Genomic DNA, 14220 nt, shown 5'->3' with positions numbered 1-14220 from the left:
AGTGAACCATGTCTTTTTGTGTTGCCTTCAAAGATAATTAGGTGGTTCCTTTAGGAATAAGGAGTTTAAGGCAGTGTGTGTAAATAGTTAGAGGCCCCATGAGGGCATTACAAAGGAGGAGTCCCTGTGATCCTGGAACCTGGGCTAGGCCATTCCTGAGGCTTTCTGGTCTCCATCTTTTGGTGGGCTTCCCTTAACAGAGAAGGTTTCTCGGGCTGTTTGTTTCAGAATGACTTCTTTCTTTTTCCTTTTTTAGAGAATTTTATTTGGAATGAAAATATAGAGCCCATCCCAGTGACTTCTTTTCTTAATAGAAGATATAATTCAGGCAGAGTAAGATCCCCCAAGAGAATAATTTGCATTTTTAAAGACCTCTTGTCTGGAAGACCTCTAGTTTACTAGACTATTGTCCCACCCAGTGGTGATCTCCTCTGGGCATTTCCTCAAAGGAGACACTAGGTGCCTTGTCTCTTCACTTAGCAGAAGAGCTGCCTGGTGCTTATTACATGTCAGATATTACTTCTGATGCCTTACTAACATACTCCTCATAGTAACCCATACGAGATGGATATAACTATATTTATTTTCTAGATTAGAAAACCAACAATTCTATCTAAGTAATTCATAGAAGGTTGCATAGCTGGGGATGGCAAATTGTTTTTCTACCTTGGATAGCCACTCTTCATTGCTCATGTTAAGTCCTGGTCTTTATCTCCATGCTCATTTCTTTTTTAAAAAAAACATATATATATATATATATATATATATATATATATATATATATATAGTATTGATTTTTTACAGAGAGGAAGGGAGAGGGATAGAGAGTTAGAAACATCAATGAGAGAGAAACATCGATCAGCTGCCTCCTGCACACCTCCCACTGGGGATGTGCCCGCAACCAAGGTACATGCCCTTGACCGGAATCGAACCTGGGACCCTTCAGTCTGCAGGCCGATGCTCCATCCACTGAGCCAAACCGGTTAGGGCCAAGCTCATTTCTTATTACTTTATGTGCTGCCTTCTGATTAGAAGAATGATTTTAATAACATATAGTTGCTAGATTGATGGAGCAACATCCTGTGGTTCATTTCTCTTTGTGGCTAGCAATACATATTTGAGAAATAGCTTATCTGTCTTAGTGACTGATACAGGAAACAGTGAATTCAATTAGGTTTTATGAAGCCAGACACTCGAAGCCTTGGCTTGAGGGACAAAAAAATTGAAATGGGTGAACTCACTAAGAAATCAGACATAGTATTGAGCCATTTGGTAACTTACATATCCTAAATTAGTGACTTGAAAGATGGGTTACTCTCATTTCATCCCTCTTTGGAATTGTAAATAACTTGAAAGATTTATACAGCTTTCAAACGTATTCCACTAAGACCAGATAATAGTTGGTGTTTTGGGAGAATTTAGTATCTTCTACTTAATCGTGCTTCAGGTTTGTAAAATTATTGTTGGATTGGACAGAATGTTTTGAATGCCATTAGCAAAAATGATGCTAAGTCTTTTCATATTTAGAATTCTAGAACTGTTTTCTATGTCAAATTTGAAGACAAATTCATGGAACTATGCTCCTGATATAGTACATGACAGGTCTTAGTTAACAATTGTTCAATGAGTGAAAAATTAGTTGTTAGCTTAATGTTAGATTTAAAAGTTTTTGTATTCACTTTTGTTTTGTTTTCTTTTTATAGGGCAATTCCTTTTCCCCCAACTCCCTTCCTTCCATCCTGCCTTGGTTCAGTAATGCTTGTCCATGTACCAAAAATGTGCATGTAGAAGATGGCTCATAGCTTCATGCTACAAATGTGCGCACATTAATTTTGGATGCCTTTGGGAGCACCCTCTCATGCCTGTCATTCAGAATCTCATTCAAGGTTATTCTTAGGCCCCGTCTGATGTCTTCTGAATTGCTTCTTCAGGAGACAAGGGTATCCAGGGCTACTTCTTTGAATTCTAGTAGTATCCTCTTTGAATTCTAATCTCCTCAACCTTTTTATGTATTCTGAATAACTAGGAACAGTACGTGCCGCCAAGTCAACAGATATTGCAACATGTATAGGCTATTCTCTGGAGACTAATATTCATTAATGATTGCTTGGAACCTGACTTCTATGCCTATCTAAGTACCACAAGATTACTTTTATAAGTACTTTTATTTTCTGTCTGTACCATCCATCGTAGGCAACCTACATTGGCCATTTGGCTGCATCTGTTTGAAACTTAGAGGCTGTTTTACATCTTTATGTCTCTGTCTTTATTGTTGTGGAGGTCATGATTATTCTGGTAAAGCCAGGGAAATCAGTGTAAGAATTTCATTTCTCTTTGAGTTTGAGAGGAAATTAAGCTTAATTCACAAGTGTTATAATGCTACTTTGGTTATGGCTATCAAAAACTGCACATGCAGAAGTATGAAGTTCAAATAGGTAGCCTAGAATGATTTAAATGTATCTTAATCAAAGCAGTATTTTCCCAGTTTCACCCTTTAGAGTTCTTTTTAAAAAATATGTTTTATTGATTTTTTACAGAGAGGAAGGGAGAGGGATAGAGAGTCAGAAACATCGATGAGAGAGAAACATCAATCAGCTGCCTCCTGCACACTCCCTACTGGGGATGTGCCCGCAACCAAGGTACATGCCCTTGACCGGAATCGAACCTGGGACCCTTGAGTCCACAGGCCGAAGCTCTATCCACTGAGCCAAACCGGTTAGGGCTAGAGTTCTTTTTGTGTTTGCTCACTTGTGCTTATTATCTGCAGATGATTTATTTTCTGTTTTCACTGAATTGACTCAATAAGCCTGTTACCCAATCTAGCCTCCACTTAAGCAATAATATCAATGAGATCCCAACTTTGTGGTGCCCATCATCTATATTTCTAATAATGTTAAAATAAATGCATAGCTCTTGAACTACAAAATATTTCTGAACCAACTAAAATCATTCCTCGTACTTCTGATCTGCTTTTCACTCACCGGATGTGGGGCCACTTTGGGGCCTATACTGAGGATATTCTTAACAGGATAAAAAAGGAGCCTTGTACCATAGGTCATCATTTATGGGCAACATTGGCTTCAAGATAAAAAGTGAAGGATGTAGAAGAATCTTCGTACCTCTCTTTTACCTTCTAGTAATCACAATCCAGAAGATTTTGTTCCTCCTCCTCCTCCTCCTTCACCCCTTCTTCTTCTTCATGCAAAACTTAACAGGTACCCAGGGCAGGAGAAAGGTGCTAATAAAGCCACACCAGCTCTGCCTCCTCCTGCTGTGGAATTCAGATGTGTTATCTTCTAAACGCGGGGAGGGTTCCTTAATGTAGCCTCGCAGGGAGCTGTGAGACTTGTGACATTTCCAAGCCTCCGCTGCTGTAGCTGCCCCTGTGTGTTTTATCTCTGCCATGCTTACATCCAAATCGCAGCTCTGTTGTGATGCTTTTGACAGCTGTCCGGAGAGAATGACCAAAGAGAACAGCAGGTAACACAGGCCATTTGTGCAAAAGGCTCAGGTGTGATACTTGTCCAGCAAAAGGACAGGGTACAATGAAACCAAATGCCCACTCCTCCTCCTGGAGGGATAAAAGAAATGGATCAATAACTTTCCGTCTGGAAGCATGGGGGAATTTAGTATTTATCAAACAATGATGACATCTATGCTTCTGTTTATGAAACAGATGGGAATGAGAGGAGCGGTGAGGGGGCTTTAGGACGTGAAACTCCACTGGGTAATTCCCAATTCTGTGCCCTCTCTCAGGTCCTTGAGCAAAATGGGAAATGGTTCAGTGAAACCCAAACATCCCAAGCATCCAGATGGCCACTCCGGGAACCTCACCTACAATGCCCTGCAGAGCAAGGTGGCAGAGCTGGAGAGAGAGCTGAGGAGGAAGGATGCCGAGATCCAGGAGCGGGAGTACCATCTGAAGGAACTGCGGGAGCAGCTGTCGAAGCAGACCGTGGCCATCGCGGAGCTCACGGAGGAGCTGCAGAACAAGTGCATCCAGCTGAACAAGCTGCAGGATGTGGTGCACATCCAGGGCGGCAGCCTGCTTCAGGCCTCTCCAGAGAGGATCCCCCTGGAGGTGCACCGGAAGTCCTCGGGGCTGGTCTCTCTCCACAGCAGGAGGGGAGCAAAGGCTGGGGTGTCTGCCGAGCCAACAACCCGAACCTATGACCTCAACAAACCCCCGGAATTTTCCTTTGAGAAAGCAAGAGTCAGGAAGGATTCCAGGTAAGACGTTCCTATAATATTAAGACTCAGATAGCCTTAATATTATGAAACACTAGAGCAGGGGTGGGCAAACTTTTTGACTCGAGGGCCACAATGGGTTCTTAAACTGGACCGGAGGGCCGGAACAAAAGCATGGATGGAGTGTTTGTGTGAACTAATATAAATTCAAAGTAAACATCATTACATAAAAGGGTACGGTCTTTTTTTTTTTTTAGTTTTATTCATTTCAAACGGGCCGGATCCGGCCCGCGGGCCGTAGTTTGCCCACGGCTGCACTAGAGTGATATTCATTAAGCCTCGTCAATATTATTACCCTTTCAGATTTGGGGATAAGAGACTTCTAAAATGGTCTTGCTTTGCAGTCGCGTCTCTCTTTAAGAAGAACTTTTCTTTAAAGCATGAATTGTGCTTGAACGTTGATTCATGATATGTGCAACTGAAAAACTGAGTTTACGAAAGTCATTTCCATTATCTTGACAACCCTATGGGAGTGAAAAGGTAGTTTTAGGACATCTACCCTTCTCTCTTTCTATAGGACTGGACTTAAAAGTGTACACAGATTACAATGAATTATGACTATGTATAGCAAAACCACTAACTAGCACTTAGTATTCAAATGTTATGAAAATGGAATAAGCTGGAGCTTCAAAACTGGATGAATTCATTCATTCACCCATAGTTCAGATTGAGCACTATAATACTTTCTTCCAGCCACGGTTAGATGCTAAATAAATATCAGTGAATAAATAGACACAGAGCCTTTCTCAGCAAGAGATAGTATACATGGAAACAAGTAAACATTGTCTAATGATTAATTGGGATAAATGATATGATGGGTATAGTCGGTGGTATCTGGGGTTAGGGGAAGAGAAGGACAAAGGGGCAACAGAATTTGGATTGCCCAGGAGGCCTGGCTGAGGAGGTGACCTTTAACTGAGACCCAAAGGAGAAAAAGGAACATAAACAAGGTGGAAAAGATATTTCAGGCAGAGGGAACAATTAAAAGCTAGAATTAATTTTAAAGATAAGGATTTTTTAAAAGAACATGTAACTATGTACCACATCATTCTTGTATGTGTATTTTGTATGTGGATAGGCGTGCATGTGTGTGTGTGTGTGTGTGTGTGTGTGTGTATGGGGCGGGGGGGTGTATACATTTCTTTTCTGGTTCAAGTTTGAGTTTCCTTACCAGGAGAGATTGACTAGAAACATCATGAGTGAGGGTCTTCTTTCTGAATTATTTTTAAGTGAGTATTTATTAGTTGAAATTAGATCTTTTGCCTTGATAATGTCTTGGCTGAGCTTGATCTCTCTTGGAAAATGCAAGATTTGTGATATTAAAACAAATTTTAATTTATTCACTGACACAAGTAATATAAATCAAGATAAAACAACTGACTTAAATGAATAAATGATTAATTTTGATAACAGATAGAAAGACAGGTTAAATTCATCAATTTGTTGACTGTATTTGACGCATAGTGAATGATTGATAAATATTTGCTAATGAAACAAATCATGCTGGATTATTAGTTATATTATTCTGTGGCTGAAAGAAATCTAATAGTTCAGGAGAGTGTTTTTAAGCCAAGATTTTTAATTATAGTTGGTTTAGAAAGGTCTTATTTATTCCCTTTAATAATTACTTATTTTTAATGTTGCAAATTCAGAAATGATAAATTTTATAAACTTATGCTTGTTTGTCAAAAATTGATATCATCCAGTATTCTCTTCTGATATGTCAGAGATATATGCACATTTGGCAATATCAAATATTACGTATTATTACTATACTAGTAGCCCTGCGCACGAATCCATGCGTAGATCGCTGCCGCCCTCCTGTAGCTCTCCGTCCACTGCCCTCTCCTGTAGCTCTCGGCCTCCTGCTTGCTTGCTGCCCTGCCCCCTCCTTTAGCTGTCTGCAGCCCACTTGTAGCCAGTAGGTCACTGCCACCCTCCTGTAGCTCCCCTCACCCCCCTCCCTCCTCCATGCCCCTCATAGCTTGCTGCCCTGCCCCCTCCTGTAGCTCTCTACAGTCCGCTTGTACTTCGCTGGCTCACCCTCCCGCTGATCCATGATCTGGTCATGATGCGCTTGGTCGTTAACGCTTGGCATAATGGCTAATTAGCATATTCCTCTCTTATTATATAGGATATGTATACTAGTACATAAGCACAATATATTATTTACCCACTCACAAAGACATCTTTCAAATAGCAGTGAGCTTGTATATCTGGGAGAAGTGTGGGAGAATTTAAAGCAATTCATCTTTCACCCTCTCCCTACATATTCCACCAAATTTCTTCTCTGGAATGAAGATTATGTTCAATTATTTTGTTCCAAAGACTTATGTCCTTCTTGAAGCAAAACACCATTCTCTTGGTGTTAGGCAACTGAACAATCCAGGATAAATATATTTCTTTGTAATTCTTTGTTATAACCAGGCAAAGAAAATCAGCAGTTATTTTCTGGGCCAAACCACCTGTCTATAGTGAGTGAGACACAGAAGAACGAAGACATTATAGCTCTTAAATAAGATTTAGCAATGATTCTCCTCCTCATCAAAGCAAGCCAGATGGGTGCAGATCTGTGTTGCGGTCATGATTTAGAAACAGGCTCATTGATTCCTTAATGATTAATTCCTCAGGAAACCAAACTAGATCACTGATGCCCTAATATTCCCCATGTGCTTTTATAGAGCCTTGTGATTCTAAATTGGAAATTAATTAGAATATGGGAGCCACTCTTTTCTTGTTGACTGATTTTTATCTCATGTGTGAAGTTTGTGCCTCAGTTTTTCTTACAAAATATCTCTCTCTTTACCTCTGGAATAACTGACAAAACACAGGTGACATCATCAAATTTTCCTTTTTTTTTTTTAAAGTGCTCAATATTGCAATTCATTTTCCATTTTCAAACAGTTTCAGTTTTAGAGAAAAGCCATAAGTAAACTGGATATTTTTATATATCTTTTATACAGCCTGTGAACAATTTTGTAAAAAACAATTTTCTAGAAGTTAGATCATTTACAAAGATGGGAGCATCATTCACTGATAAAGGGATGATGTCAGTATCCATTGGTTTGGCTAACGTGTCCCAGCAGTGCTGTTAGATAATAGAGTATTTAAGATATCCATCAAAATTGTTCCTTCATTTATTGTTTAGGTTCAAATGCTTTATTTGTTCAACTTTTATAAACTTTCCTGGCTGAATTTATGACAAAATTCATTTCTACTAATATGTGTCCACTACATTTTAAAACTATATGTATTTTTATTGATTTCAGAGAGGAAGGGAGAGGGAGAGAGAGATAGAAACATCAATGATGAGAGAGAATCATTGATCGGCTGCCTCCTGCACGTCCCACACTGAGGATCAAGCCCACAACCCGGGCATGCGCCCTGACTGGGAACCATATCTTCCTGGTTCATAATTCGATGCTCAATCTCTGAACCACAGCCGGCCCAGATCCACTACCTTTTGGATAAAGTCTCTCCTCCCCTCTGCATCTGAAAGCTAGAAAGGCTTTCAGTCTTTTTCTCAAAAAGGATGTCTCTGATGAATATTCATCCCTCCTGCAACCCACAGGAGTAGGGAGATAGGAAGTACTACAGAAACCAGAGAATAACATTTGGGGAAATGATAGACTTGCAATTTGAGGATTCAGATTCAGTAATTCACCAGAAACCCTACAACCTATGCCACAGCAGTCTGAAACTCTGCTGAGCCCCTGCTCAAATGTATTATCAATGGCCAGTGAATCTCACCAACTGCCAGGCAGCCAGCTGTGTTGTCCTCTACCCATTCAGTGTACTTGTAGATCCCGAAGGGGTAGCTCAAACTATATCCATAGTTACTTCTCCTTGCTTTCTTTATATGGAGGAATTTATGTGCTCTACTGCCATTGGGCAACCCTTGAAATCTGTCTCTTGCAAAATCCAAGGGTCAACTTTTTAAGAGCAGGTTCAAGACTTATTCAGTGTTGTCCAATAGAACTTCGGAAGTGCTGGAAATGTTCTGTAACCTGTGTTGTCCAGTATGGAAGCCAATGTCAAAATGTGGCTGTTGAGCACTGGAAGTGTGTGGCCAGGGTCACTAAGGAATTCAGTTTTTAATTTTAATTAATTTAAAGATTAAATTAGCCACATGTGGCTAATGGCTACTGTATTGGATATTGCAGTTTTATATTATGTGGGGTTTTTTGTTTGTTTGTTTGTTTTCCATAACCTCTATCCCCTGAGATGAAGATGATGACCTAGTGAAGTTTGGGAAAACTTCATAGACAAAATAAGACCTGTGTTTGGTTTTAGGACAGAGCCACAGAAAATGAGTGCGTGCCTGTCAGACCGAGGTGGGCACAAGGTGGAGTCACTCTTAAGCTGCATTAAACCTTCAGTGTCGTATCATAGGAGTTGGTAGTGCTTTGGCTTTGTTCCCACTGACCATGGCAGATCTTCAAAAGGGTGCAGCTATGTGGGCATGAGGCCCATTTCTATTACAGGTACCCCGCCTTCCCGAAGTATCATAAACCATGATGAGTCAGAGCACTACAGTTTATCACTGTCATCTCTGATTGAAATTTATTGTGGTGAACATAGGAGACTTTAGAGCTAGAACCTTAGAGATTGTTTCAGGCTACCCCACTTACGGGAGAAGTGAGGAAGCAGGTGCAGGGGAATTGCAGAGCTGAGATTAGAATCCAAGATTCTTGACTTTGAAACCAGTTCTTCCCCTTTACAATCCCAATGTTCCCAGACTTCCCGCAAAGCTCTAAGGCCTCAAGTCAGGCCAGTCTGGGCGCCAGTCTGCTTTATTTTGACATGCTCTATGGATTGGTAGGAGGAATGATCATGCTTCCTGACTTCTTCCAAGTAGAGCTGAACAGAGCTTACCCCAGCCCTAACCCTAACAGTGCATCAATGTTCACCGAGTGTTGGATCCTCAAAGCTCAGACCGTGTGAAAAGAACACAGAGGATGGGTTTGATCCATCTGATAGCACACACTGTGACTATCAATGGCAGAGGAAGGGGAGAAAGTTCAGATAGCATTTTTGTTCATGACTGAGTCTGCCTTGAGACCAAGACAACCACGTATCCAGAGGTCAGCCGTTTCACTGAAATGACATTTTCTGTTTATGTAGACATCGTTTAGCAAGCTTCACCACTGGCAGAGCAAAATTAGGAGCTTATGTTGACTGTCTGCTGTAACACAGGCAAATTAATCAGAGACATCTGGCAAGTTGCTGGTCTGCCTTTTCCCTGAGAACGCTTGAATTATCATTTGAAACTATTGTTCTTTGGGAAAGGAAAGATAAAACGAAGACTTGCCATCTGACTTCAGATGCTGACTCTGTTTTAGAAGGGCAATGCTCTTCCTTTGTCGCTCCCACCCCAGGATCAGAAGAGGTAGAAGCAGAAAATGCCAGTGAGTCATCTTTTTAAAGAAGCAGAGTGTGGAAGAGTGTGTTTGTTATTGTTATCTGTGCTTCCTTTCTAAAGAGGTGCTGAGCATTTGAATGTTCATTATAGAAATGTAACTCCTTTATTGAACTGGAGTGTTATGGAAAATAGTAGTAGTTATAATAACAATATTTGTTTATCACTAGTTCTGTGCCAGGCACCACTCTGAACACTTCACAAATATTGGATCATATCATCCTTACAACAAACCTATAAGGTAGATATTATTATCAACCCCATTTTATGTGTGAGAAACTGAGGCATGCAGAATTGATTAACTTGCCTAAGGTGACACTTTTATATTTTGATATTTTAAATGTTGGAACCAGAATTAAGGCCTGCTATCTAAAGTCTCTTCTAACAACTCCTATATACCACTTTTCCAAGATGAAAAGTAGAGAACGCTTCACATTTTATCTGGAAAGCCTTGGAAAAAATATATATAATTGGAAATAGATACATTTGTAATTTTTTTTTGGTATGATTTACAAACATCTTCCTGTTGTTGTTATTTCTCCCTGAAAATTATGCTTCCAGAAAGTGCTGCCCTGGTGTAAGTTTGCAATAGGGAAAACTTTTGCTGGGGGCAAGAGATAAACTTTTTTTTCTTCCATGAAATAGCGCCTTAGATATGGCTATCTGAGAGGTTCTAGATGTAGATTTTACATAGATAGGTTAGGGAAAACTTTAAAAGTGCATAGACAAACACTTAATTATCAGTTGGACAGTTAAAAAATGCATACGTATGCTTATTGATACTATTGCCTTAACCTGAGTCTTCAGCAAAGCAAAGACATGAAGATACATAAGGGAGGAAGAAGAGAAAAGTTCAATTGTGTGGTGATTCGATAACTGGAAGCTGTGGGTGAAGGTAGCTGGGTGTCTGAGGGAAGTGGTCAGCGTGTTTGAAAACAGAAGGTTATGTTTCATAGCAATAATGTGCATGCAGACATCCAGGTCAGAACTAGCTAGCTACTGCGGGATGGGGTGAGAAAACCAAGTTCGGGGTTAACTGCTAGATGTCTGTTGTTTTCATTACATCATCTCATGGCGGCTGGGAACTGGCTCATTGTCTAATGAGGAGGGTGTTGCTTTTCTGTTGTACCAAAGGTGAAATGAAAGCTCAGAGTCAAACAGCTTGCTCACGGTCATGCTGTGGTCGTTTCTTGAACCACGTTTCCAATCTGAGTAGGCTGATGTCAACGTGTGTTCAATACCACCGTGTACCCAACTCTTATGGGTGGTGCTGCCCACAGTGTGACTCGCGCCCCCTTCGAGTTGCGGGGAGAGGTAGGGAGCAAGGAGAAGTTGAAAAACCTGCCTGAAATTCAATGGCAGCTGCCTTGACATCTTGAAGTGAAATAGGCTTCGTCTACCTTCTGAGTCCTGGCACCCAGCCCCTCTCACTTCCTGCCCTGCCTTTTCTTCTTTCTCACTAGGACCCAAAGGCCCCTGGGCTCCCCTCATTCTGCACCCTCACCTTAGCCCCCTCTCAACCTCTCACATTACCTTCTGCTTGGTTTATAGCCACCCTTTGCTCCTCACTTCATCCTCAAATCTCCCAGCCGGCCAGTTGTCAGGTGTTAGGGAAATGTTTAATTATTAAGCCTCAGAAAACACTGGGGATTCGAAGACCTATTGTTTTGAGTAGTCAACAGTCTCCATGCTCACAAGCATTTCATGCCAGTTCCCTGCTAGATTCCAGGAAAGAGTGCAGTCGAAACAGTGTAGTTGAGAAGATAGTGGCCTTTTCCTCTTTGCTTGTCCAATCAGAAGGAGGCATTGTCACTGACCTTTGCCTCCTAGTAAGTGGTGCAGTGTTTCCAGGGGAGCCTCCCTTTTCTTTTCTGGAAGCCTAGGCAGCTCAGCTCATGTCACCTGACTTTTTCTAGGGTTTAACCTGCAATAAAATTCTCAAGAAGGGGGAAAAGATCTGAAGCCAGGAATAACGCTTTTCAGTTTTTAGACTCTGAAAGTACTTCCTATGTGAAAGATACATTTCCTGAAATTTTTATCCTTTGACCAAAGCTATTGCCTTTCTTTAAAGTCTCATCTATATAATAAAAGCCTAAGTGACTGTTATGGTGGAATGACCAGAATGACCGGTCGCTATGATGCGCACTGACCATCAGGGAGCAGACTCTCAATGCAGGAACTGCCCCCTGGTGGTCAGTATGCTCCCATAGGGGGAGCGCCACTCAGCCAGAAGCTGGGCTCACAGCTGGCGAGCACAGCAGCTGTGGCAGGAGCCTCTCCGCCTCCGTGGCAGCACTAAGGAGCAGCAAGCCGAGCAGTAAGGAGCAGGGAGTAGTGGGCAGTAAGGAGCGAGGTATGTCTGACTACCGGCTTAGGCCCGATCCCTGTGGGGCCCAGGCCGGGCTGAGGAACCTCCTCCCCCAGTGCGTGAATTTCGTGCAACAGGCCTCTAGTTTTAAAATAATTTGTCTCTTCTCCTCTATGCTGACTCCCCCTTAGAAGTATTTGTTGTAGAACTTTCAGCATAGTCTTGCTTCACAGTTTTTTTGAGATCTACAGCTGGGAATTATACATCTTATAGTATATAATTCATTCTAAAGTGTGATAAGGAACTTCCCAAATTCCTATTAATCCTTCTAGGAATATTTGCTTGTCATGCCAAACTAATTTTAATTGGTAAATTTCTACCATCAGTTTTGATGGTCTTTTGGGGGTTTGTAGATCAAGCTCAGGGAAATATAAAAGAAAGATCTGCATAACTTCCAGTTATTTCTCTCCAGATGAGACCCAGGTTAAGGCAATAGTATTTACAGTTCTTTCTTAGAAATAGAAATTCAGAAAAACCTAAGCGTATTAGTTTTCTATTGCTCCATAACAAGTTACTACAAACTTAGCAGCTTAAAACGATACATATTTGTTATCTCAGCATTTCTGTGGGTCCAGAGTCTAGGCATGGCTATTTAGGTCATCTACTTGGGATTTCACAAGACTGCAGTCAAGGTATCAATTAACTCTGTTCCTTTCTAGAGCTTTCTAGAAAAGATTGCTCTCTAAGCTCACATGATTGTTGGCAATATTCAGTTCCTTGTGGTTGTAGGACTAAGGTCACCAGTTTCTTGCTGACTGTCAGCTGGGGCTACCCTCGGCTCCTAGAGGCTGCTCAGTTTCCTACTCTGTGTCCCTCTTGCAGTCCCTCTCACCATATGGTGCTTACTTCTTCAAGGCCAGCTAGAGAATCTCTTCACAGTTGGCTAAGATGAAGTTTTCTATAGCATCCACTGAGTAAGCCTCCCAATACCATTTCTATATTCTGATGATGAGAAGCAAGTCATGGATTCCATCCCCATTCAAGGGGAGAGAATGATAGAAGAGCATGACAACAGAGGGGCTTTCTGAGAATTCTGTACACCATGCCCTTTGACTTCTCTGATGTGAGATTTCCTGGCTAAGATTCTTGGTCATGCCATACACAAAAGGTCCAGACTCTTAAACACACATGTTTATAGCAGCATCATTTGCAATAACCAAAAGGTGAAAGAATGGATGAACAAAATATAGTATATACATAGAGTCAGATATTATTTAGCCTTAAAAAGGAAGGCAATTCCTTCCTTTTTCTTGCTACCACATTAATGAACTTTGAAGACATTATGCAAAGTGAAACAAGTCAGAATCAAAAAGACAACTATTGTATTTTTCCACTTATATGAGGTACCCGGAGCAGTCAAATTTATAGACATATGAAGTAGAATGGAGGTTTCCAGGGGCTGGGAGGCAGAGGGGAGCAGGGAGTTATCATTTAATGGGTACGGACTTTTAGTTTGGGAAGATGAAGAAGTTCTGGAGATGGATGGTGGCAATAGTTGCAAAATGAGAATATACTCAATGCCACTGAACTGTGCACTTAGAAATGATTAAAATGATACAGTTTCTGTTATGTATATTTTACCACAATTAAAATAAAAACCCAGAGTCCTGGGGTGACTGGACAGCACACCCCCAAGTGCGAGGCTATCTATACAGGATGCTGGGAGGAGAGAGAGGGAGGACCGTAATATTTTTCTCTTTTCTGTATTTATTAGTAATCTTCAAAGAAGAATGAGATATGACAAAGTCTTGGGACAAACAAACATTAATTATTGTTAATTAATCAGTTATTGCTAATTACTTAATAGTAATTGATTTCTTGATGAGTCTTCAATAGAGGTATGTTCCCAGTGATGTGGAAATATAGAGCAGCGGTTCTCAACCTGTGGGTCGCGACCCCTTTGGCGGTCAAACAACCCTTTCACAGGGGTCGCCTAAGACCATTCTGCATATCAGATATTTACATTACGATTCATAACAGTAGCAACATTACAGTTATGAAGTAGCAACGAAAATAATTTTATGATTGGGTCATAACATGAGGAACTGTATTTAAAGGGCCACCGATACAGAGGGAAAGGACAGCTTCAAACTCCCTTGTATTTTATTGTTTACAGCTGTAATTCTTAACCTCAGGTGGACACTATGGGCACCTGACTAGTATTAAAAAAAATACTGATTTTTGG

At 40.9% G+C, this 14220-nt stretch overlaps 1 protein-coding gene across 2 annotated transcripts in view; it reads left to right on the top strand.

Annotated features, from left to right (window-relative positions):
* Nucleotides 1-3759: 3759 nt before the first annotated feature.
* Nucleotides 3760-14220, top strand: part of PRKG2 (protein kinase, cGMP-dependent, type II) — an 82334-nt gene continuing 71873 nt past the window's right edge. For both annotated transcript variants that reach the window (XM_023750327.1, XM_023750326.1), the window contains exon 1: nt 3760-4230. In XM_023750327.1, coding sequence (XP_023606095.1) covers nt 3770-4230 — 461 coding nt within the window. In that variant the 5' untranslated portion in view covers nt 3760-3769. The remainder of the gene's footprint in view (nt 4231-14220) is intronic.

Source organism: Myotis lucifugus, unplaced genomic scaffold (genome assembly GCF_000147115.1).
Source record: "Myotis lucifugus unplaced genomic scaffold, Myoluc2.0 scaffold_12, whole genome shotgun sequence".
Taxonomy (NCBI): Eukaryota; Metazoa; Chordata; class Mammalia; order Chiroptera; family Vespertilionidae; genus Myotis; species Myotis lucifugus.
This window is presented reverse-complemented; position numbering and strand designations above follow the sequence as displayed.